Source organism: Aricia agestis, chromosome 1 (assembly GCF_905147365.1).
Source record: "Aricia agestis chromosome 1, ilAriAges1.1, whole genome shotgun sequence".
NCBI classification, from domain to species: Eukaryota; Metazoa; Arthropoda; class Insecta; order Lepidoptera; family Lycaenidae; genus Aricia; species Aricia agestis.
This window is the reverse complement of record NC_056406.1, coordinates 15,506,314-15,527,068: the sequence shown is the minus strand read 5'-3', so window position 1 is coordinate 15,527,068 and position 20,755 is coordinate 15,506,314. Positions and strand designations below refer to the sequence as shown.

The 20,755-nt window shown below is 35.1% G+C and overlaps 1 protein-coding gene across 1 annotated transcript in view; it reads right to left on the bottom strand.

Annotated features, from left to right (window-relative positions):
• Window positions 1-19,962, bottom strand: part of LOC121732002 (hydrocephalus-inducing protein homolog) — a 52,409-nt gene extending 32,447 nt beyond the window's left edge. The window contains exons 1-30 of the mRNA XM_042121740.1: window positions 19,867-19,962; window positions 18,599-18,802; window positions 17,623-17,818; window positions 16,504-16,642; window positions 16,309-16,433; window positions 12,704-12,886; window positions 12,034-12,242; window positions 11,116-11,353; window positions 10,638-10,842; window positions 10,482-10,549; window positions 9,983-10,203; window positions 8,627-8,860; window positions 8,296-8,417; window positions 7,485-7,671; window positions 5,896-6,045; window positions 5,505-5,707; window positions 5,002-5,267; window positions 4,480-4,919; window positions 4,140-4,325; window positions 3,982-4,057; window positions 3,171-3,907; window positions 2,845-3,015; window positions 2,562-2,744; window positions 2,270-2,479; window positions 2,024-2,163; window positions 1,783-1,924; window positions 968-1,185; window positions 339-488; window positions 192-242; window positions 2-93 (exon numbers count right to left, since the gene is read on the bottom strand). Coding sequence (XP_041977674.1) covers window positions 2-93; window positions 192-242; window positions 339-488; window positions 968-1,185; window positions 1,783-1,924; window positions 2,024-2,163; window positions 2,270-2,479; window positions 2,562-2,744; window positions 2,845-3,015; window positions 3,171-3,907; window positions 3,982-4,057; window positions 4,140-4,325; window positions 4,480-4,919; window positions 5,002-5,267; window positions 5,505-5,707; window positions 5,896-6,045; window positions 7,485-7,671; window positions 8,296-8,417; window positions 8,627-8,860; window positions 9,983-10,203; window positions 10,482-10,549; window positions 10,638-10,842; window positions 11,116-11,353; window positions 12,034-12,242; window positions 12,704-12,886; window positions 16,309-16,433; window positions 16,504-16,642; window positions 17,623-17,818; window positions 18,599-18,802; window positions 19,867-19,962 — 5,842 coding nt within the window. The remainder of the gene's footprint in view (window position 1; window positions 94-191; window positions 243-338; window positions 489-967; window positions 1,186-1,782; window positions 1,925-2,023; window positions 2,164-2,269; window positions 2,480-2,561; window positions 2,745-2,844; window positions 3,016-3,170; window positions 3,908-3,981; window positions 4,058-4,139; window positions 4,326-4,479; window positions 4,920-5,001; window positions 5,268-5,504; window positions 5,708-5,895; window positions 6,046-7,484; window positions 7,672-8,295; window positions 8,418-8,626; window positions 8,861-9,982; window positions 10,204-10,481; window positions 10,550-10,637; window positions 10,843-11,115; window positions 11,354-12,033; window positions 12,243-12,703; window positions 12,887-16,308; window positions 16,434-16,503; window positions 16,643-17,622; window positions 17,819-18,598; window positions 18,803-19,866) is intronic.
• Window positions 19,963-20,755: the final 793 nt, after the last annotated feature.

Genomic DNA, 20,755 nt, shown 5'->3' with positions numbered 1-20,755 from the left:
CCTCTAGCAATTTCAGAATCACTTCGTATTTTTTCCAGAGATGCAGGCGGAAATACTGGTTTATCAGCTAACGATCTTGTAAGTTTTGTTTTCCTATTAAATAAACGAATAAATAAAAGAAGAATGTAGACGATTAAAATGACATAATAAACAAACAAAAAAGAATATTATTTTTTTTGTAAACGACTTACTTGGAAGGTTTTATCATAAGTTTTTGGCCATGTTGCTGTTCTTCTTTGAGTCTAAAACGAATTTATTTGTAAGAATTGATTTTCTACGACAAGTATTTACTTACATTGAAAACAATAATTACTACGGAACCCTAAAAGTTAAGATACCTTTTAACGCTTTCTTTATATTTGGTATAAAATCTGATTATCTCTTCGGGCCAACCACTTCCAGGTTTTTGGATCGGTATAAGCATTTCATTAGGCTCGTTATAGTATTTATTAAGTAGGGTATAAATTTCCTCATCTTCTTTCCATTGCCTTAAAAATTGTGTTGTAAAACATTTTAGTATAAAGTGGCCATTTGAGTCTGTTGTAAATAATAGTAGCTTATCTCAAGTTTTTTTTTTAACGGACAAAAGTCCCACCTCACATTCCCACCACTGCAACTCCTGTGTCGCCAGGATCAACAGTGGCAACCAACCACGAAAACCCTTTGATTTGATGGCTCTCAGGGATGCCCGAGGGACATGCTAAATCTGTCTTGGGACCCGCAACGAAATTAATCAGAAGAAAGGTAGGAGAGGAGTAGGAGATATCCAATTTCATATCTAAAGTATAATACGTATACTAAATCCATGTGCTATTTAAACCTCTAGAGTCCAGCTGTACATAATTCTAACCTATACTTTAAAATATGATATTGCAATTTTTGATTATTTGCGGTATCTTGATCTCAATAAGAAAATCGAGGAATACGCAACCGGCCTTTGTCTACATGCGGTAGATATTGTACTTACACGTCGTTATGAGCGAATATGAGTTCAACGGGAAATGGGCAGGGGTTGGTGATGCCGAAGTAGTTGTGTGCAGTATCAGCGTACGGCAACGTAGGGGGGAAGGTCACTCGGGGTCCGATGACGACCACGCGAGGTACCATCCCCTTGCCGCCAACGAGTATGGACAGTTTGTTCGGGTTCATGTGAAACGTAAACACAAGTAATGCTTCAAACTTCGCCTGTGGAACAAATATAAGTAACTCTAAAGTATTTTAAAAAATATATAGAATAGTAGTATTGTATCATTCTGAAAGTACACTTTGTCATAATATTATGTAAGTTATCTTTTCAACGTAATTGCTTAGCGACAGTCATAAAAAGCCCACTGTCCAAAGTTCCAACACCACAAAAAAAGTATCACATTTTTATGTTATTTTAAGGGTAACTAGCTATTTGACCGAGCTTTGCTCGGTATTAGATGAAACACGAATAAAATGACATTTTGTAAAAATGATTCCTAGCTAGATTGATTTGTCACCCCCGAAACCCCCTATATAAATTTCATGAAAATCGTATATATATATATATATATATATATATATATATATATATATATATATATATATATATATATATATATATATATATATATATGCACAATTATGCACACATATGCACAGTAACTAATGTTTTTGGCAAGAGTTTATCATTCACTAGCACTTATTATTATTATTAGCTTTAAACGTTACCCAATGAACAAAAAACGCAATTGAATAAATAAACTCTTGCAAAAAACCTCCGAAATATGTGGCCAGTTTCGCACAAAACAATTTCACCTCTACTGTAGGGCAAAAAGCTATTCGGAACAGTCCTCCTTCACCCGGCTCATATCTACCGGACGTCGTTTCCATTTTTATGGCATTTGAACCTTTCGTTTTCATCTTGACTGTGGCATACCATATGCATGGAGGCGCTCCACTAAAATTAAAAAAAAAAAACAATTTAAAATAAAAGCGACACGATTGGTATTTTTTGTCATACGTATTATTAAAAAAAACTATACTATACTATACTAACATGTTTTTCAAAGGTATCGTGTAAAATATTTTGTCGCCGCACCGCACTGAGCCGAAATAAACAGACTTAACCTTAGTATGAAGATATGGCAGGGCACAAAGTGCTTTTACGTGCACAGGAATTGATATCCCAAATGGTATCTAGAGGAAGTAAATAAAAAGTATTTAAAACAACCGTTTGCCCTTCTTAGTTTGAAATCATCTTAACTATAAAATATTGTTTTCCTTATCTATTTTTTGTACCTACCTCCAAAACGATTTGCGCCTCAAATTTTTGTTCCGCTTCATTGATCTCACTGACATTAGTCGTGTAAGTAATTTCTATTTTTCCTGTTTCACCTGAATTGATTTTACCACAAAGCTTAAAATTTAAATTAGGGGGTACAATAGTTTTCCTTGAAATGCTTAGTTTTATCGGATTTGGTCCGTAGTTAGTAACATCTATGGACGTTGATGTCTGGAAAGTTTTTGAAAATTATTTATATTTTTCGAGAGTTATAAAAATAGGTAAGTACCTCAGTTTAAAAAAATACACATACCAAAGTACCATTTGTTACTACTCCAAGATCTAATAAATAAGGAGTAGTTTCAAATCCCGTTATAGTGGAATGCTTTCCACTCATCTTTAGAGTAGATATTACATTAGGGTTTTGCTTCAAATATCTCGTCACAATTTCTCTTTCTATTGCGAAATCAATATCTAATGTTGACGGGTACTCTTCCTGAAATACAAATAAAAAAGTTGCATTATGAACGTTTTTGTAATTTTATTAAAATGTTATTTCGCGCTCCGAAGACGGTTAAATTAAATAATGATTTTACCATAATTGAACAAATGTCCCAAGTTTCGTCAAATAAAGCATCTTGAAGAAACTTCTCGTTATGTGATGAGTTTAAAAGTTTCGAAGTTGTCTTGCCAAATAACTCCTTAACAGCGTCTATATACTCGAGAGTCAATGTCGCTATAGCTGCATATTGTAACTCCAAATCGCTCTAAAATACATCAAAACCGTTTACCAGATTTTGAAATACCTGCTTGATCAAAAAGCAAATAACAGCAAAATGTTTGAACTTAAATTATCACTATGCTACTCTTTAATAAACTTTAATAATATTGATATTATGATGAGTAATAAATAATAATATACCTCAAATTTACATCTTGGTAAGTTGAGATACACTTGTGGTATCACACCCCATCCGTAGACGTCTACTTGCAGCGGCGGAAGATGTCCTACTTCTAAATAGAATGATCTCTTGAAGTATCCCATGAGGCCAGGTTTAATCTCAACGCTAATTTCTATTTCTTCCGACGTATTCAGAAGCTTTACTTTTGGTTTTATACTAACGATAGTCATATAAAGGTCATTTGCATTTTTACCTTCCTTGAGATGGGCGTTAAATTGAAATGGTAAAAACCCTTTGTTAGACAACAAGATTTTTTCAAAAGCGCTCTGATTAAATGAGCGAATTTTAAAGTTAATACTTTTTGGACTTAAATAGTATGATAATCTGGCACTGCGCCCAACTATTGATACGTATGTAGATGGACCTCCGAGGACGACACATTCCAAAAGTGCTGTAATGCTTATATTATCAGGCGGCGTAAATGTAATATGAACCTCTTGAATTTCATTTGGTTTTAGTAGTCCACCGTTGGGTTCCACTTGTAGAACTCTATTTATCATATCAGTATTACGATTTACTTTTTGGGACAGTAATGCTCTTCGATGATAACTTGTATCATAGGCTCCAACTATTATTGGCGCTATCTTTTCCAAAACTTTGTAATTTATGATATTTTTACTATCAAACAAATCATCTGGCAACGTCGTATGATTATTACTTTGTTGTTGTTTGTTGTCAGAATTATTTCCATTTTTTTCTAGGGTTTAAAAATAATAAAATTTAGTATTATAATAATAAATTCCATTCGGATCGTCTTATTAAAATACTTACTGTTTAAATCACCAAAATTGATACCAACTGGAATTTCTGAATTATTTAGGTTTTCCTGAACTTCCCGTTGTATTTCCTATACGTTTGAAAATGAGATATCAGTTGGCATGATTGCAAATTAAAAACAACAAATTATACACAGTTAATTAAAACCTTACCGTTGGTTCAGCTGTAATTGAATATTCTTTCCACTTCAATTTATAACATACAAGTAAAGGAGACATGTTTTGTATCTTGATTGATTTGCTTGTAATACTCTTATTCAGAATACATTGAAAATCTATATCACGTGTCAATGCCGAGACATTCGGGTGGTTAATTTCTCCAATTAGTTCAACAGCATCCTTAAAATAACGCTTTTTAATTAAAATTATATTTTTATAGGAATAGGATTTTCTCGAGTCTAGCCTTTGTTTTTAATTTAACTAAGTACAATTATATGTATTTTTTGGGATGAGAATTCAATTCGAACATTAAGTCTTATAGAAAAAAATTCACCTTGTTCTTGTGGCCTTTTAGTTTTACTTTCAGCAGATCACGATAGATTTGCGAAGTCGGAGAAGTGTGCTCGGATGTATCGAACAACACTTGTAGTTTCATAACTTCTTGATGCTGCAGTTGTTCTTCAACTATGTAGGTAAGTTCATACGCCTCTTTAATTTTATTAATGTCTTCAAAAATACTAAGGCTACTTTTCTTGTGGACGATGTTGTGTTCCTGAGTAACACAATCTATAAACACTTGAGAGTATCTCAATTCCAAATCAGTTCCATTTGCCCCGCTTCTATAGTCTCTATTAATTAAATAGCAATCACAAACACTTTCTTCGTAGGGATATAGTTTATATGAGCTAGATTTTTTTATAATAGCAAAAGGAGGCTTTGTAGTTATTTCCAAGTCGAGTGGAAGCGTTGTGATGTTTTTTATTGCTACTGTATCTAAAATATGAAATTATTTTATGGAATTACCGAAAAATGACAAGAGAGTATTCACATACCACATTATGAGAAGGTACGCTACCTATAAGCTTATAGTACTCATTGTACGGTCCATGATCAAAACGAAAGTCTATCGTTAGGGGAGATAGCATGATTTCTGGATCAACAAAAGTTGCACATATTTGACATTCTGCTAAAAGTTCTTTTTTATTAATTCCTTCGACACATCCCACCAAATACCACGTTTCGTCCACAATCATTGCTTTATCGAATGTACCAGAAATGGCCAATTCAACTTTCTCTCCTGCTAACATTTTCCATGTTCTTGGCTGTAGATCAAATCTTTTCCTGAAATATTTAGCAATGTCACAAAAGTACATACATGTTACTCAATTTAATTATTAAAGTAGTCAGATTTAATTTAAAACTTTCTTTAAGTGTGATGGTGCCACAACTTTAAAATTAAATTGTGAATAATATGAATACATATTATAATTATTGTTTCTAGCAGTCTTCTAAGTTTAGTTTAATATTATTTTATTTGATCTAACTTGTGGTTGCTAATTATGGTAACTCAATGCTCACGTTTCTCGTATGTTTAACGGATTCGGCTTGGCCAGTTTGTAAAAATCACACCACTCCAATGTATGAATGCGAGTGCCAAAGTTTTGCATTGTCACTTGGCACTGAAATTGCAGCTTCGTGAAATGTTTCCCCAATTCCACTCTGTCTCTTAATTCACCTATCATGATACTGGTACCAATACCAGTCGCTGTTAAAGGTATGATCTGTAATGAGGCAGGTGAAATGAAACTTATCTCTAGGCACCGCGCCTAGAGATATAATTAATTATTGCTTAAAGCGTTCGTCTTCTTCTGTGTCATAGTCATTCGTACTTAAATTTATTTAATACGTACTCAAATATATAATGTGTATTAGTTTTTTTTTTAATTGTATGATTTTTTTAATCACTTACCAAATCTTTCAGGTTTTTTATTTTTATAACAGCTTTATTCGAATAATTCTCTGCGTCCACCAGATAGAGACCAAATGTTATAGTGAATTCTGATTCAGGCTTAATTTGTCCTTCATTAGGATTGATGATAAATTTATCGTCGTTTTTTGCCTGAACAGAAAAGGGACAACAATATAGGCAATCGTCCATTCTAATATTATAAATGCCCAAAATCACGCCAAAACCCCAGAACCGATTTTGCTGAAATTTGGTATGGAGTTACTCTGAGTCCTGGGAAAGGACATAGGAAACTTTTCATGCCGGAAAAATGTATGGTTACCTCGCGACAAACGAATTTATGCGCAACGGATTTACGGGCGTCATCTAGTTGAATATAAATTCGAATTATAGTTAGAATGTATATATATTGCTCATTATAATATTATGAATTTATGTTGTATCGCTACATAGTATAAAACAAAGTCGCTTTTTCTGTCCTCATGTCCCTTTGTTCCCTTAAATGTTTAAAACTACGCAACGGATTTTGATGCGGTTTTCTTTAATAGATAGAGTGACTAAAGAGGAAGGTTTATTATAAGTATAATAACATTAGTTAAATAGTGGAGAAATACTGTTATTTTTGAGGTGTATAATGTGATGTGAATAATTACATTTTTTTTCCGCTTACATTGCAAACCCTACGAGATATAACAAAATAATGTACTGAGTATTGTACACTATGAAAAGATTTACAGAAAACTCCGCGATGGTACATGTCTATCTCTTATGGATATCCATCAATAACATTTTTTGTCATTCACTCTTAACTTCAAATAATGGCTAATTTTCGAAGCGATTTAAACGAATAATATATAATCCTTTTTGATTGAATTAAATACTTTAAATTACGTTATTGATTTAATACTTTGATCGCGGATTCCAGGAAATGCATTTGCAAATTTGTATTCTATTGTTGTCGCGATCACCGGTGCTCTTATGGGGCTTGAAGAATTATTACAGATCTACATGGCCCTTTACAGCATATGATTTAAATGAATATTGTCGAAGATATTACAGATTCTAAAATTGCGGGACGTAGCTTTTGCGGCGGTACCGACCAATACGGGCCACTGGTTTTTTTTTTAATGAAATAAGGGGTCAAACGAGCAAACGGGTCACCTGATGGAAAGGTCCCTTTTAAGAGGGAATAGGGTAATAGAATTTCCCTACTCTCTGGTAGGGAAGGGAAGGGAGGGGAATAGTTGAGGGTAGGGAAGGGAATAGGGTAGGGTAGGGGTTAGGGGATTGGGCCTCCGGTAAACTCACTCACTCGGCGAAACACAGCGCAAGCGCTGTTTCACGCCGGTTTTCTGTGAGAACTTGGTATTTATCCGGTCGAGCCGGCCCACTCGTGCCGAAGCATGGCTCTCCCACGGGTAGTAATGAATTCCTATAATTAAAAAATACTGAATCGATTTTAATCATTTCTTCAGCGAGTGACATAGGCTATATATTTTATACCCTTGCGAAGCCGGGGCGGGTCGCTAGTACTATATATTATGCACTACATATACTAATTCTATTATAATAATTGTCAAGGGTATACTCACCAATTGAACTGAAAAGGGTATGACGATAGGCGACAGGTTATATAGCGTGAGTGACTTATCCTTCATCGTCAGCAGTTTTATTTGACCCCAGCTCAGTGATGATGTGGAGCAAGTGACAGTTGGTGGGACGCCGGTCGCTGTCACGTAGCACACATGCACGGGGTCGGGTAGTCCGAAAATATTAAATCTGAAATTTATGTTAAAACTTTAAACGAGTATAATATAGTCAAAAACAGGCAGAATATTTTAAGCTGATCGCATATTTGTTAGCACCATACGCGCCGGACACACAATTATTATATACTCGTAGTGCGTCAAGAAAGTCATGACAAGCGGGAAAATTTTCTAAACGTAATCACGTTTATAAGGTGTATTTTTTTCTTTGTATTTTCACAGAGAACGCTTATTACATTTTAAATATTGTCACCTTGCACATTTTTATCTCGAATTAATAAAGTTATCTTATTTTTTATTTCATTTAAAAAAATTCCCGCCTGTCATGACTTTCTTGACAGACTATACGTAGCGTACGAGGGTGCGGATGAATTTGCGAGGTTTCACATCAATTCGTACAACGAATTCTAAAATGCGGGGCGTGCTTGCTGAAAACTGTGCAATCCTTTTCATATAGTTCTGTCCCAAAATTAAAAACTTACAAATACAAATATACGAGCTGTCTATTTGGAATGACGTCACTCCGCACATTTTAAATGAGAAAGTTTACAATGTTTAACGGACGACGTTTTTATCATTCACGTAATGATTTGGCACTGCAAACACGCAATAAATATTTTTCGACGGCTTAACCGACCTCAAAGCGGCCTTCTTGCGTCCGAGTTCCACAGCCGTGACTATAATTGGTAACTTCAAAATTGTCTTCGGTTTTATAAAGCCTTCTTTTACGTCTACATCGATCTTAATTTTTGATTGTGTCTGTTGAAGAGTCAAAAAAAACTTTTATTTAAGAAAGAAAAATTATCGTGGCACATACATAATATTATGGATATTAACTTAAATCATTTCACTATAAAAATGATTAATCCAATATATATTTTATGAAAGGTAATGAAATAGTGAAAAGGTTAATGAGATAGTAATTGTAAACAGTTACTAAATAGTTAATAGATCCTCGTTCGATTTACCTGAGATTCATAAAGTGAGAAATATCCCGTTATATTAGAACACTTTATATCCAGTACATGCCTATAGGGATAATCGAGCACACATGCGTCCAATATCAAGTCGGGTACTTTCAGTATTGCGGGTACAGTCGCGTTGAAAGTGATAGGTAAAGTGATGGGTAAGTTCTCAGATTCATCCAGCTCCACTTCAAGACGGGTCTGATACTCTCTCACTATATTGGCTGTTAATGTTATCTAAAAACGAAAACATAATTAACTAATTGACTGGATTTCCCAAACCGCTTTTTTGCGCGGCAAGGCTGAAAACTATGGACCTAGTTTTTTAAGATAAGGTTTTCATTTTTGATTTTAAAAATAAAACATAATGCTTTTAATTTGGCCCCGTCGTTATTTTTTTAAATAATTATTATTTTCCAAGATAATAAACATAAATAGGTGATTTCCAATTTTGGTGGCTTGTCGTCGACCTATTTTACCCATTTACAAAAAACTTGATACTGGATTGGATTTTTATCTTTTATCTTTTAGTCGTTTAATATAGTTGACTCTTGATAATATAATATGAATTTTATTGTACTAAGTTCTGAAGTTGAGTTTTTATGACGCAGTTTACGTCTGTCGCGGAGATGTTACCAATTTTGGTGTCAATTACGAAACGTTGTTTCTACAAAATACCAGTGATCCCTTAAATATAAAAAATACGCCATTTACTTCATTCAGCCACACGCTAATCCGTTTAGGAGGTGACTGTGGGCTGGGTCGTACAAGTTTCCAGCCAGAAATGAAAGAAAACCGTTTTATCACAAAAACCCCCGATTTTATGCAATTTTGGTGTACTTAAATTATCCTAGTTGTGGCAATAATATCATGTTGTTATTTTGAATATCGGCAGAGTTTTGGTTTGTTTATAATTAAGTTAATTTGTTATAACTTTAGGGCACGTAGTTTTTTTTAAAGATTATTTTTCTCGCAAATTCCAATTTTGGTGGGTGTGTAAAACATTATTTTTACAGAATACCATCAATTCTTAAAGCATAAAAAATACGCCATTCACTTCATTCTGTCACAAGCTAACTCGTCTAGGTGGTGGTTGTCGTACCAGTTTCCCGTATGTACACCTAATCTCTAATTTTGGTGGAAACAAAAATTTCCACCAAAATTATATAAAAAATGCAAGTTGTTGAAATCCACTCAAAATTATATTATTAAACATAACACACACGCGGACACAAGTATATTTCGCGCGCGAGCTTTGAGGAATCGGGCCTTGAGTAGCTACTCGGCATGTTCCTCGACTCCCAGAGGAAAAATTACTGTAATGCAAAGTTCTATGTTCTCTATAATCGGAAAATTTACCTGTAAAATAACACTTGATTCGGATTTTATGCTGATCCTATTTGGTTCAATTATAAATTCTTTAGGACAGTGTGCTAACTCTGGTTTAGGGTACCCGGCTTGGGCGTAGTCCTCTAGCGTTATGCTGTTAAACTCCGTCCCATCAGTGGGCACGTGGACACTCGCACTCACCTCTATTGTAGACTCATTAACCACTTCTAATTCTAAAGTTTTAGGTACTCCTGTAACGAGATTCGAAACAAAATGCATATTTTTAATCTTACGAATTTTTTTCATTGAGTAAACGTGACTATACGCAGAAGTATGAAAGCTATCACGATACTACCTACCTTGCGATTATTTTAAATACCTTACGATCTTAATTCACGTGTAGGTACTTGTTATGCAACTTATTTAACTCCTAAAATTCTTATAATTATAGAATATATGTAAACACTTTTATCTTCAATCATATTTGAAATTGTAATTTTTATAATTGTCTACAAAATTGTAACCTTACCTAAACAGACGTGTCCAAAATTAATGAGCGGTAAACTAAACGCTAATGATGGGTACACTACGGCGCCCCTGAAACAAAAAAAAGATGCAAACAATATAACCAGATTTTAATTGATTGCATACGGTATTCAACAAGATTTTAATGAGTTTAAATTACCTTAAAAATACTTTTACAACCTCAGGCGAATCGCGAATAGCAAAATGTATTTCCTCAAAAAATGATCCCTGTTTTGAGCTGCAAAACGAGAGCACAAAAGTATCCATTTCTCCAGGACGTAAGCATAGCTTTTTTGGGTGGCAAGAAATCTTACCACCAAATAAGGTAGGTTGCTCGACATAGCCGATTGTCCCATTAATATGTCCTGCAATGGTAACTCTATGGTTAAGGCTTTAGTGTAATGCGTCTAAATGCCTCTACACATTTCCTCATGATGGACCAATACAAGCAGTCAAGTGTAGAAAATTCGTCAATGATTGCCTATTTGCCCAATGATATTGCTATATCGTGAGCTTCACAATCATAGTGCCAATCATGGTGATTGATGGTTCCAAGGGTAAAAGGCGCCTGTGTATAACAATTTTATACTTAAACATGACATGAATTAATAATAATTATGTATTAATTAGCAATTTACCCTTGTTCGTAGCAACTATTTCGTAATTATAGGTCTTTTTTATGTAAATACGATTCACGTCTAGTGTCTGTAAGTTTAACGTGATCGAGGGGGGTAGAGACGTCCCGGTAATTTTCAAGGGAATGCGGCTGGCAACACCATCCACGTCCATGTATGTCATCGCTTCCAGCTCGCCTATTTCGTTTGGACTAAATGTTACAGTTAGCTCCGCCGAACTGTTAGCCCAAATTGTACCAGTCTGTAATGTTGTAATACTATTAAGTGATTATATTACTAGACAATCATTAGCCTAGTGCGTGACATCAATTAATGTGTTATTAACTTACTTCATTACTGCAATAAAAAGTGACATAAAAATATTAAGGGTCCCCGCAGATATACAACTTTAAGTTGGCCGACTATCGTACAAACCACAGAAATAGATCAAGATAGAAGTAGGTATGAAAAAAGTGACACGCTCGTGTTCATACAAATTGGAGCGACATTGCGTTTCTATCTTGATCTATTTCTGTGGTTTGTACGATAGTCGGCCAACGTGAAATTGTAAGTCTGCGGGGACCCTAAAGCTAAATAAAAACGTATGCAGTTTAAATAAGAAAAACGTAATTAGTTCATAGCCAATAACAAAAGAAACATGAGAATGTGATGTCTATAAATAGTACGCAAATTCGGCGAGTCGGGTCTATGACACACTGACCTATTTAGAGTACAAAGACTCTGCGCTCACGATTCATACGAACCAATCTATGCACTTGCAATCATGAACTATTATTTAAATATTAACTCCAAAGACAATTTAATTTTTTCTCGTTATCGCATAACGTAGAGCCTCTACGACGCTACGTAGCACAACGTACGACACAAATAGACTTACCTTAACCATAAAAACGTTTTCTTAATTTTCAAACTTTTACTTACTAATGGTGTTATAGAAAAATGTGGATGTTTAAAATATAAAGACTCGTCGACGGCCAGAGCTTCAATTTCGTCACAGAAAATTCTTGTGCAAACTCTTTCATGTTCGTCACTACTCGATACATCGTAATATAATAGTTTATTTGATTTTAAACTTTCGAGTTCTTTTACATTATAAAATTTATCGGTTAGTTTAAGTTTATTTTCAAAATCTGTAATCAAAAAAGTGTTACTTATAGCAATATAATAATAATCTATGGACGCTTCACACCACGTCAGTCTGGCCCCGTGCTAAGTACCTGAAGGACTTGTGTTACAGGTACCAGACAACTGTTTGATTTTTATTATATGATACACATAATATTTAATACACATTCATGACCCAGGAACTTTTGAAAACTTTTTTGTTCTGTCGGCGGGATTCGAACTCGCGACCCCCGGCTTGAGCTACCAACACGCCCACCAACTGAGCCACAGAGGTCGTCAGGTATACTATTTTCCTAGAGAGATTTTAGGAGTTGTTTTTTAACTAAGACATAATATGGACTAGTCTTCATTCCTTCATAAGTAATATCATACAAAACATGTTCATGCTATAAAGTTTTTGTTCTTATTGACCCTGGTAAAATATGTCTTTTTCAACCTTCAGCGTTGCTTACTTTTAGAGACTTACCTTTAGAGAAACATTCGTTCTTCATACACGTGTATGTGAGCGAATGATTTGACTTGTTTAATATTTTTATCGTCTGTTGCCGCTGTAACTTGTTAAAGGTATCCGGAAATCGTATGACAGTCTTTTCCAATTCAACATTTACTTCATATTTTGCACCAATTAAATTTATGCAGAAAATTTCACCTGCAATATTGTGTATGAGTATTAAAAAAGGTTTTCCTACAACCTACATGCATTAAATACATCAGCTCCACCTACTACGGATTGTAGGGGCAACCAGCGAAGGAATTAACGGCCATTGAGGTTTGACGTCACGTCACATTTTCACAGTCGCATATCGCTTAATCTTATATATAAAATTCTCGTGTCACAATGTTAGTTACCGTACTCCTCCGAAATGGCTTTACTGATTTTTACCAAATTTTATATACATATTCAGTAGGTCTGAGAATCGGCTACTGGCTATTTTTTATATTGATAAGTGCATTTGTTGAATAAATAATAGTAAATTATTGCAACTCGAGACTGACGGCGACCATTGTTTGTGCGACGGGATATTATTTAGTCACTTCAATAAAATATTATATAACTAGATGTCCCGCGCGGCTTCGCCCGCGTAAATTAGGAATTTTACAGAAACCGTACATTTTCCCATAAAAAATATTTCCCCCGTTTTTCCCACATTTTCCTGAGTTTCTTCTTTCGTATTAGTCTTAGCGTGATAATATAATATAGCCTATAGTCTTACTCGATAAATGATCTATCTAACACCACAGAATATAATATATTGGTTGCTAACACTGAGATAAGTTTTTAAATCGGACCAGCGGGGCTAAAATGGTCGCTTTGTAGAATCATATAATTAATCATAATATGATTAATTTTTAAACTCCACTTTGCGTGCAATTCATATAGTGATTCACTTAGATTAATGATTGGTCCCGCGAGCGGCGCTCACGCGCGGAGACCAATCATTAATCGAAGCGAATCACTTTTAAACTCCACTTTGCGTGCAATTCATATAGTGATTCGCTTACATCAATGATTGGTCTCTAGCGCGGCGCGGCGACCAATCATTAATCGAAGCGGATCACTATATGAATTGCACGCAATGTGGAGTTTAAAAACGAATCATATTATGATTCAATATATGATTCTCCAAAGCGACCATTTTAGCCCCGCTGTAGTTCCTGAGATTGACGCGTTCAAGCAAACATACTCTTCAGGTTTATAATATTAGGTAGGTATAGATTTTTTTTAATTATCGCTTGACAAACTCGAGTCTCGATCTAAAAGACTATGAAATGGTATAATATGGTAGTGATGATGATGATGATGATGATGATGATGATGATGATGATGAATGTAATTTGCATAGTAGCATACGCTTTCTGTTCTAAAAATAACGCCGAAACTCCCAAACTTGTGTATCTATAAAGAATCAGGAGTTCTCTCAGCACCTTCCGAACCACGGTATACCAGGTATATCTCGGTGCAAAATCTTACTTGTTGGTAGCATATGCTTAGAATACTTCTCACGAAACCGAAGTCACCACATGTTTCCCTATAAGTTTTGAGGAGTTCCCTCGATTACTTATGGATCCTTCATCAAATCACCACTTTTGTGAATATAATACCAAATTGGGATGATACCCTATATACCAAAAGAAAAATTTTGAAAATCGGTTAACAAACGGCGGAGTAATCGTTGAATATAAGAAAACCAACATTACACCTCCCCCATTTTGAAAGTCGGTTAAAATTGTAACCTATGTGTTATTCTGATGTATAAGCTATATTATTGTAAAGTTTCATTAAAATCCGTTCAGTAGTTTTTGCGTGAAAGAGTAACAAACATCCATACATCCACACATCCATACATCCATACATCCAAACAAACTTTTGCCTCTATAATATTACTAGCCATGAACTTATAACTAGAACTAGATGTCCCGCGCGGCTTCGCCCGCGTAAATTAGGAATTTTACGGAAACCGTACATTTTCCCATAAAAAATAGCTTATGCCCCTACTCTCTTCACGTGGTCTACTCTATATCTGTGCCAAATATTGCCATACAAATTGCTTCAGTAGTTCGTGAGATAAACCCTTTCTGATATTTCCCCTGTTTTTCCCACATTTTCCTGAGTTTCTTCGGTCGTATTAGTCTTAGCGTGATAATATAATATAGCCTATAGCCTTACTCGATAAATGAGCTATCTACTGAATAAGTTTTTAAATCGGACCTTCCTGAGATTAGCGCGTTCAAGCAAACATACTCTTCAGGTTTATAATATTAAGTATAGATTTTTTTAATTATCGCTTGACAAACTCGAGTCTCGATCTAAAAGTCTATGAAAAGTACCAATAACAGGGTCATAATAGGCTCATAATCATAGGACGATGCATTGTATAATATGGTAGTGATGATGATGATGATGATGAATGTAATTTGCATAGTAGCATATGCTTTCCGTTCTTAAAACAACGCCCAAACTCCCAAACTTGTATCTATAAAGAATCAGGAGTTCTCTCAGCACCTTCCGAACCACGGTATACCAGGTATACCTTGGTGCAAAATCTTACTTGTTGGTAGCATATGCTTGGAATACTTGTCACGAAACCGAAGTCACCACACGTTTCTCTATAAATTTTGAGGAGTTCCCTCGATTACTTATGGATCCTTCATCAGATCACCACTTTTGTGAATGTAATACCAAATTCGGATGATACCGTATATATCAAAAGAAAAATTTTGAAAATCGGTTAACAAACGGCGGAGTAATCGTTGAACATAAAAAAACGAACATAACACGTCCCCCATTTTGAAAGTCGGTTAAAATTGTAGGCTATGTGTTATTCTGATGTATAAGCTATATTATTGTAAAGTTTCATTAATATCCGTTCAGTAGTTTTTGCGTGAAAGAGTAACAAACATCCATACATCCAAACAAACTTTCGCCTTTATAATATTATATATAGTAGGATAGTAGTAAGTAGGATATTCTTTATACAACTACAAATAATTTATATAGCAAAACAACGTTTGCCGAGACAGCTAGTATTAATGTAATAAAATGAACTGTTACGCAGTTCACATACTTTGTAAAATTAATCACTACAGCTAAAAATGATATTGAATGTTTGCACAAAATATGTACTGAATACTGAATGCATATAACTAGAACATCGCCGTTAACTCGGGAAACGGGAATGTGTTCGCCGGTTATATTTAACTAAACCCGCGTTCTAGACTCTTGTTCGCATATAAGTCCGACATAATATTATTATCTGTAAAATTTTTATATTTGTACTATTGCTGATGTTGGCAATCGTAATTTTTATTATTTTAATTAAGTATGATTTGGCGTGAAGCGCGCTGGCGTTACTTTCTAGATAAAAAATACTGTTTTTAATATTATCTACATAATTTATTTACGAAAGGCAATCCTAAAAGAATCATAATATATTTATTGTAAGCAATCAATTTCTTACACTAAATATATGATTCTTTTAGGATTGCCTTTCATGAAGATGTAGATAACGTTTAAAATCTTTCCACTTCATTATATTTAAAAAAATCTTATAAAATGTAATGAAGTTTTACCCGTTTCTAATATAGCATTGAGAACTGCTTTCGTTTCTCCTAGATGCATTGTTTGAAGACCAATTCGAACATCTATTTTTTCGTTTGGATTCAAACTCAGAGTCTTCGGTTGAACTGAAAAGGGGCTGTAGAAAAATTAAGCAGATATAAAATGACCATTATTAATTACAAAAAAAGTTAAGAACATTTTTTTACTTCTTTATATTAAAAGTAAGTCCAGAAGATACCGCGCCGACATTTTGTATAGATAGTGTTGCGTGGTTCATGACCTTCAGTGGCCCAGGAGGAAGCACCACTTCGTCCGGAAAATTGAATATAGCTCTTGGTCCAATTGCTAAAACATAAGAAAACAATACTAGGGATATTTGCGCATCTGTAGCGAAATAAAATCACAAGTTAAAGCTATAAACCGACTACGCCAATAATAATAATTTAACGAATAATAAAATTACGAATATCGGATTAGTGGTCGATACGATTAAAGACACACATAAATATTAACATATTATGTTGCCAATATTATTATCCATTATTATCCTTTCTTTTGGCTTTAACATCGGGTCGTCGGGAAAATCTTAGGTCCACAATGTTTGGTTCATAATAGTTCCTAAACATACTTAACCATTCATTGTAGTACAAATCGTTTATTACCACTAATTTTCAACAAATTTATTTGGTTTTATAATTAAATATATTAATATTGTTACGTGCTAGGGTTCGAAGGATTTGGAGAGAAATACCTGCTGACTCTCTTGAAGACTTTATTAACACTGCACTAAACACTAGGTCACACTAAGTCCAAAACACTAAGCACTATCACTGTCCTAGGTCGTCGCCGAGTCGTAAGTTCACTGGTTCACTATTGATCACTTGTTTTCACTCCGAAATCACCTTGAAGATCGCTCAGATCGAACTGAATTGCCGGGCCGTCTACCTGCGGCTTTTTATATGGCGAGACGAATTCCAGAAAGTTCCCGATTCACGTAAATAAGTAAACAAGTATGGGAACTTTCTAGGAGGCTCGAGCATGTACCACCTAGCGCCATCTAGTTTCGAGTAGGGGATTTATGTGTAGTGTGTCCCCTGATCAGTTTCGCTAGTTTGCCGCTAGATGGCTCTGTGTGTCCGTAACAATATAATAAAAACTGTACTATCTTCTTAAGTTCTTAAAACTTACGTAGAACGTAATACGTAGAGGGTATACGAAGGGTCTACGCACTTTGTAGAGCCTACGTAGGCGCACATGTTCATTACAATATGTTGTGCAATATATTCAACATTTCTAGAAAAATATTATTCTTTACAACCACTTACCAATAACTGGAAATACATATTGATCTGTATCAGTGTAAAATATAATTTCGTGAATATAGTCTTTGTATTGTTCTGGCAGGAAAGTGAGAGTGAATGTGACCGCTATTCCAGGGGCTAGACGGGGTAGGTGCTCGCCGCTGGCTCGGACGGAAAAGTAAGAAGACTCCTCGTTCACCATATTCAAATATGTTGACGCCTGGTAGAGAAGAACTTAAGAACAACGATTGCATTCACTACCAAACTTGCTAAGTAAATATAATATAAATAGTCCTTTTATATATATAACCCAGTGGGACGGAAGACCGACACGACCGGCGAGAGATTAGGTGCAGGACCGACTTTTTACATGCTCATCCGTCGCATGGATCATCTTACTTGTCAGACAATCAGAAGATCAGCCTGCACTGTCCTAACCAAACTTGGAAATAACATGTTTCCAACGCGGGAATCGAACCCACGACCTCCTAGTCAAGAGCCGCGCTCTATACCACTAGACCACAGAGGCGTTATTAAACTGTATGCAGGACTATCCACTAGCCAAAGTCCAAGCTATATCATACATTGTAAGGTGCGTTCGAAGATTATTTAAAGGTACATTCGAAGATGTGTCAGTATTCTTGGCAAAAAAAGTCATCCTATTATAAAGCAATAGTAAAACTAAAGTATGATTTCTTTGTGCGTGACGTACACGAATACAGATGAGATACAAATATTTTTGTGATACATTTTGAATACTTTTATTTTTACCAAAGCTTTAAAATAGATTATCAGTTTATCGGCCTATCGCTCAGTTTAATGTGAGGTTAGCTATATTCGAGTAGGCGATAAAATGATATAGTCAATGGTAAAAAAATATTTTTCTCGTATGTTCATAATATTCTATAGTCAAATATAGTTTTTTACCTGCTTGGTTGTATTCAAAGTCATGTAATATGCAAAAGGTGATCTTTTATGCTCGGGCCAGTTTCGAACTTACCTTGCTTTTATTTTGAATAGTAAGCTTTGCAACATATTTTTTATTCGGCTCAAAATTTTGGAATATAATTATCTTTGGAGTAAATAACAAAACAGCTTTGTTTTTATCTTTTCCAACTATGTTGTCTAGTTCGATGTTGTTTAGACTTTGTAGTCGTTCTGCCGTACTCATCCTCATCTCTCTCTCATATTCTGATGGCGTTAACTGTAACATTAGTTAAATCAACAGTTCAAGTTGTGACTTCCCAGAATAGTAGTTTTCCTAGTCCTGACATTACCATAGAAAAATGATTGTTGCCAAGAAATATTTACGGTTCGGAAACCTACCCCAACATTGATGGGGGAAGAGGGGTAAACACCTCCCCTACTCCCCAAATCCACACTGAGAAACCCCCCAGTTTTGGAGCTTTGAAATTTTCGGAATTCTGAGGCTACATCTAAGTCTTTTGGTCGCCTTTTTTATCGCCTTTAACCTAACCTACAGCGTGTTTTGTGACGGTCGCCGGCTGCCGCCGCGGCACGGTGACAGTTCAAACCTTACCTACTTTTGGACTTTCTGGATTGTGTAATTTATTTTGCCCCCCCCCCCCTTATTTTATGACGGTCGCCTGCTGCTGCCGCAGCACGCAGCGCAGCTGCGCTCGCTCGGCTCCCTCTGTGTTGTGGTCTAAGTTCTAACCTAACCTAACCTACTTTTGGACTTTCTGGATTGTTTGTTTTTTTTTTGGCGGGGAGCTGCACCGCCTCCCCCCTTCCTTGCTTCTTTTCATTAATAATGAAATGAAATAAAAATTATGCGCTTGATACGGCGCCGGCAGCGGAGGCGCTCCCTAGTAAGTAACACATTACCGCCAGAAAATGACCTTATGTCAAGATTACGAGAATTTCAAATGTAAATTTCTCCTAAATGTGGGGGGGGGGTTCCGGGGGTGGAAGTGGCACGAGGTTTTTCTCACCCAAAACATCCTTCCTCAACCCATGTGAGCACCAAAAAATTGGGGTAGATTTGTGAACCTTATAAGTAATTAATGGCGCCATGGTTGTGCCCTATCATCCATTTACATGTCCTATATTTTTTTTTATCGACCTCCAAAAAGGAGGAGGACGGAGGTTATATTATATGTTCGTCTGTTTATATATTTTTTGTTTAAGAAGCTTAATAATATTAATTATTAATTGTAAGTAACTAGTAAGTATGATCTAATAATAACAGTGGTATATTTTGCAATGGACAGATGGGATGAGTAAGCTTATATGTACGGTATGTACCTCTTTTTCTGCATTAAGTATTTTCCTTTTTGTAAGCAAAATAAACAAATCTGCTGTGAAATATCCATTTTCTTTAAACTGATTTAATATTTCCATAATATTATAATTAAATACGGTATTTTACAATTTACAACAATCATTCGATTCATATAAATTTGTTTTGACGTAAATAAGCACAGATTACTAGTATATATTAGTCAAAATTCACGTCGTTTGTTTGACGGAATGAAAAAAGTACCGTAGTGATTAAACTTTATGATTAAAATGTAATATCTTGTGTAATATCATAACCACAGATCATAAGTCATAACCTTTTTCAAAAAAAAACCGGGCAAGTGCGTATCAGGCCACGTGCACTAAGATTCGTAGTACCTGAGGTAGTACCGCTCGTTTTTGATAATTGTACTATAAGAGAAGTTGAAGGCAGATGTGCGACCTGGGTACTTTGGTCGCGTTACGTCAAACCCAGCCGACAGATCATAATATATTGTACTATCAGAGAAGTTGATTCCTAGGCAGATGGCGGACCTAAGTAATTTGGTCGTGTACATTGAATTGACATAAGCCGACCAAGTGATGTAGGTCCGTCAACTGCCTAGGAAACAATTTCCTCGATTGTACATTTATAACGTGTTATGTACAAAGAATCTATATAATAATACGTGAGAGAAAAACTTTGTAACCCTTTTTACGAAAAATGGGGAAACGTGGGTGCATGAAATTTCGCACATAGTATATATGGAGAATATATGGAGATATCATATATATTTTTAACAAATAAAACGTTACACACACTACGACTCTACTACTAAAAAAGATGACAGATTTTTGAGTGACAAGCCTATACATACGAATTATACTCTTTTATTTATGGTTGAAGTCTGTTGAC